This window comes from Fragaria vesca, linkage group LG4 (genome assembly GCF_000184155.1).
Source record: "Fragaria vesca subsp. vesca linkage group LG4, FraVesHawaii_1.0, whole genome shotgun sequence".
In the NCBI taxonomy this organism is placed as follows: Eukaryota; Viridiplantae; Streptophyta; class Magnoliopsida; order Rosales; family Rosaceae; genus Fragaria; species Fragaria vesca.
This window is the reverse complement of record NC_020494.1, coordinates 4,670,649-4,675,426: the sequence shown is the minus strand read 5'-3', so window position 1 is coordinate 4,675,426 and position 4,778 is coordinate 4,670,649. Positions and strand designations below refer to the sequence as shown.

Sequence of the window (4,778 nt, the reverse complement as noted above, 5' to 3'; positions counted from 1 at the left end):
GGTAGCAAGTCAGCCTTGTGCGCACCTTGCAAGGAACAATGGAAACCACACGATATTAATATGATGCTAGCAACAAGCAAGAACACAGTTTTATATAATTGTGGAGCGAGCTCAAAGAGCGAGCGGGCACTCGAATAAAAAGTTGAAATGATCTCACGGGACACAGATGATTGAATAATTCCTCTCTTTATTGATGGTAAGACGTTAGTAGGGGCTAAAGTACATGTGCTTACCTATACTAGTTCCTTAGTCCAACCGTCGCCGACTAGGAACTCCCCTACAAAGAGCATATCGGCCAAATTCTCACTTGGCTGTGGGAAACATCAAAAAGCCAAGGAGGGCCAAGCTAAATAAAATAAAATACAAGGAAAATAGAAATTACAATAATGCCACTTGCACACAAGCAACCAACCATGGGCTTGACTCATGACCCTGGGCAAGGTTGCTTGTGGCATTACATGTCTTGGCCCTAACACTAAGGGTATCAAAAGTTTAAAATAAATGACTTTATGCATTTAATTACATTTAGGAAGACAATATTATAACGAAATCCTGAATAAAGACCTCAATTTGCCCACATTATGATCATGAAAATATTAAAAGAAAAAGTTCCTGCAAAATTTAGGCTTCTAGTTTAACCTTGTTCAATCATTTACAAAAGAAACCAAAAGAAATAATAGCTTTAAATGGTCCCCAAGAAATCCGGGAATTTACATGCTATGTACAAAAGGCAAATCACATTTGCATGCATCTAGTCAATAGTCATAATATCGATGAATGTAGGATAAGAGATAAGTAATATAAGTACATTCATCACATTCAAAACTTCTCCTATGCAACGCTGCATGCTATGAATCCTGCTTTTAAGGCAAAAAAATTCAAAACAGAACACCCACCCACCCCCTGCAAAGTACGTGCACAACCTCAGGTAAATGTATATATACCATACAACGTTGCACAACAGACCCTCCACATCACATTAAATGAATATGGGATCTGATGCTTCACTAAACAGTAAAAAAAAATCCCATATAATAAACTATATAACAACTGAGATTAGATGAAGCACTATAACATTATGTCAAGCCAATGCTGTTTCTAATCAAGTTTGGGTATGGCTGTTGTGCAGCACGGTATGCTATGCAGCACAGTTTGAACGGTTGTAAAACTCACTTTTCCTTTAAGTTGATCTTATGGTTGTAAATACACTTCTATTTTAAAATGAAATCACATGTAGCTAAATGCTTGACTGCATACTATGGAGTGCTGCATAGCAGAATTATCTTCAAGTTTGTACATCTTTGTTCAATTGCCATTTAATCATATGATTGACTAAAGCCATGGGGGGCCTCTTTGCTATAGCCTGAGATGATAGGTTCATCTTATTTCTTCTGGAACTCCAGAAGTGCATAAGGTAACCACTATGAGAGACGGAGCAGAGATTTGTTGTTGTCTTGTTGAAATGAAGAATGAAATCTCTCTTTAGCATAGGAATTAGATATGCATAACATGCCACTTATGCATGCAAGAGATCCAAAAATGACAGAGGGCAGAGAGCAATGTCTTGATAACTCGATCTGGAGATTTGTGGACAATGATGTGTTCTAAGGAACTGAATTTGGAATGAGTCAAATATATTAATTGGATAACAAAATCCAAATCATGTTCTATAAAAAGCGGTTTTATTATAATAAATTAATTCTTTAATTTGTTATTGAGAAAACTTGTGTGGGGTTTGAAAATATTTGACACGGTTTGGTCAAAGACAGTATGGTGGGGCATACCATATTAGATCACACAGACTTTTAAATTTGTGTGGATTGAGCATTAGCCCCCCCCTGGGGAGAGCATAGATAGAGGATCCGTGAGAGATGGTTTTCTTACACTAAAATTTGTGTGAGATAGTGTTATTTCACGTGCGCGGATTAAAATATGTATGTAGCTTGTTTTTGCTAGTATTGCTTGTATCCTATTTTGATATATATCATCTCTACATGAACGCTAGTCGTGTGCCAATCTAGTGTGACACTATGTTTAGATTTTAAAGCCTGAATACCAGTAAGAAACAATACAAACATTTCAAAAAAGACATTGTTGCTGACCTTCAAATGTTGCTCATATGAAAGAACATTAATATCAGAAGATCAAAATGACCAATCGCAGCCATAGACTTTCCCCTACAGCTTGAATACTTGATTCGACATCATACTTGTTTGGCAATTCGTGTAATTTCATTCATTTGAAAACCGATTAACCAAAGGATTCACAATTAATTATATTTAACTTTTCAAAAGAAGCTAGGTTCAGCTAACAGCCTCAATTAAAACACTTAAAAATCAAAACCTGATACTCTCTAGCATCAACAAAACCTCTCAAAAATCAAATTCCCAATAATCAATACAAAGCCAACAGAAACAGAAAAGAAAATCAAAAGCAAACTTATAAAAGAACCAAAACCCAGAGAACTGGCATTGACGATTATAGAGATAACAACAAATGGTTTAAGTGTGATATTGAATTTGCTCATGCAGAAACTTACCAAAGCTTTTCGATGTGGTTGGGCTATTCTCCAACCTATGACGAAAGAGAAGAACAAAGGAGTATGCGTCAACGTGTTTATCATGTTTATAGACATATAATGGCAATATAGTACTTCTTTAAAAACAGAGGGCAAATACGAAAATATGTGTGACCTTTCTTGTCAAATGACAATATAGATGTTGCAAATATATCATTCATTTAAAACCCCAATTAGCTAGTCAAGAAATATATATAGTTTTACATTTGGTATTGAAGCAGGTTGTTTTCTTTCTCTTTGTCAAATTCTTAAGTATCCACATTTGTTTCACATTTCTACAATCAACTCTTACTATATAGTCTATACTTAAACTTTAGGATTAATTTCATTTTACCCATGAGGTTTGGGGTTAACATCATTTTAGTCCTCATACTCTTAATTTTGAAAATTTACCCCCTAAAAGTTTTAATTTTTATAAATCAAGCCCAATTGCTAAAATTCCATCCAATTTGGACGTTAAATGCTAGCATGAAATCTTAGAAAAAAATGTTCTAAAATGCGATTTATGCTGTTATATGACTATTTTATTTTTTAAAATGAGTTATGAAGTCAAAATTAACGTCCAAAGTAGCCGAAATTTCAGCAAACAGGGATGATTTATGAAAATTGAAAACTTTAAGGGGTAAATTTTCAAAATTGAGAGTATGAGGGCTGAAATGATATTAACCCCAAACCTTAGAAGGGGTAAACTGAATTTAATCCTAAACTATATATACATGGCGGTACAAGTAAACGTTGAAATCTTAGCCATCTACATGACTACATGAGTATGTCCATATGTGTAGATACACGCCATGTAACTCTGATTCTCCTATACCCATCGTAGGTCCAGATGAAAAAGGTAGATTTATGGTCAAATTTTGGGTCATTCCAAATCTATTTTCCGAAAATAACAACGTAGTATCCATTTTTGAACTATACACAATTTACACATGTGCTTATATTTTGTGTTTGGACACCTCATTCTTACCTTCCACGCACTAAACTGTTTAGGAACTATTGACATTCACCGAACACTTGGTAACCTATTCCCCATTTCTTCAAACAAAAAAGAATAGGAAAAATCAAATTTGAAGATCCCAAACTATTCGTAACGCCACGTTATCATCATGACATCAATTTAAAACTCAAAACCAAAAAATCAAAACCGAAAACCAAAAAACGCCCAGAAAAAAAAAAAAAAGAAGGAGGAGGAGAGATCTGCCAGCCAGAAAAACCAGAGAGCCAATTTCACAGCGCCATCTCTCTCTCCTTCTCTACGATCAGATCGGAGCCTCCGCCCGCATCAAAATAAATTAGGGTCGTTTTGTTTCTGTCTAGCTTCTCATATCTCCTCGCAAGATTTCTATTTTTCTTATTTTTTTNTTTTTTTTTTTTTGCATTTGAATTCCGAATTTACCATTGATCGAATTTGAATCGAGCATTGGGGCATTACTTCTCGATTCCTTGATTCAGATATTGCTTAGGGTTTTGGTTCGGTAGGGGTTTGTGGAATTATATATGAACGAAGTTGTTTGATATTTGTTTTTGGGGGAATTGAATGGCTTCGGCTCAGGTGTTGTCCAATTCGACGAAGAAGCAGGAGCATTTGGAAGCTGGAAAGCGCCGGGTATTGTTTCTATTCCATTTTGCTTTTCGAAATTTCGGTTCGGTTTGTTTTGATGGAATTGGGATTTATGTATGTAGATGCGTTGTATGAGGTGGGAAATGTGAAATGATTGTTGTTCATTCATGTTGAATTAGATTCAATTGTGTACTTTTTTGTATGGGGTGATAATCTACTAATCTGTATGAGTCTTAATTCTCTTTAGCTAGTTTTCGTAATGTATATGATGTTGCAAATAATGTGTATTGGAAAAACAAATTATGGTTCGATGACGCCGTTTCATGTGGGATTGGGATGACTAGTTGGTTTATATGTTTTTGAGTGTTGAAGTTCGACCTTTTAACACATTGGTTGTAGCTACGGGGCCGGAGCTGGATTAGAGGTATTTGAACTATAGAGAATGATGAAAGAAGTCTTAGAGTAGGTCAATGATGAATGAAATAACGATAGGATTAGGTTGTCATAGCTCTTAAAGAAACATTCTTCATACATGGAGACCTTATGGTAGATAGATTCATAGTATGATGTCCGCTCTTAAATTTTTTTTTCTTGTATTTCGTGTAACCAAGCATTAGTTATTGTTTTTTGTTTTTT

General features: G+C 35.1%; 1 protein-coding gene across 1 annotated transcript in view; it reads left to right on the top strand.

The window, feature by feature from the left end:
- Positions 1 to 3,742: 3,742 nt before the first annotated feature.
- Positions 3,743 to 4,778, top strand: part of LOC101305650 — a 10,576-nt gene continuing 9,540 nt past the window's right edge. Inside the window, exon 1 of the mRNA XM_004296480.1 lies at positions 3,743 to 4,187. Coding sequence (XP_004296528.1) covers positions 4,119 to 4,187 — 69 coding nt within the window. The 5' untranslated portion in view covers positions 3,743 to 4,118. The remainder of the gene's footprint in view (positions 4,188 to 4,778) is intronic.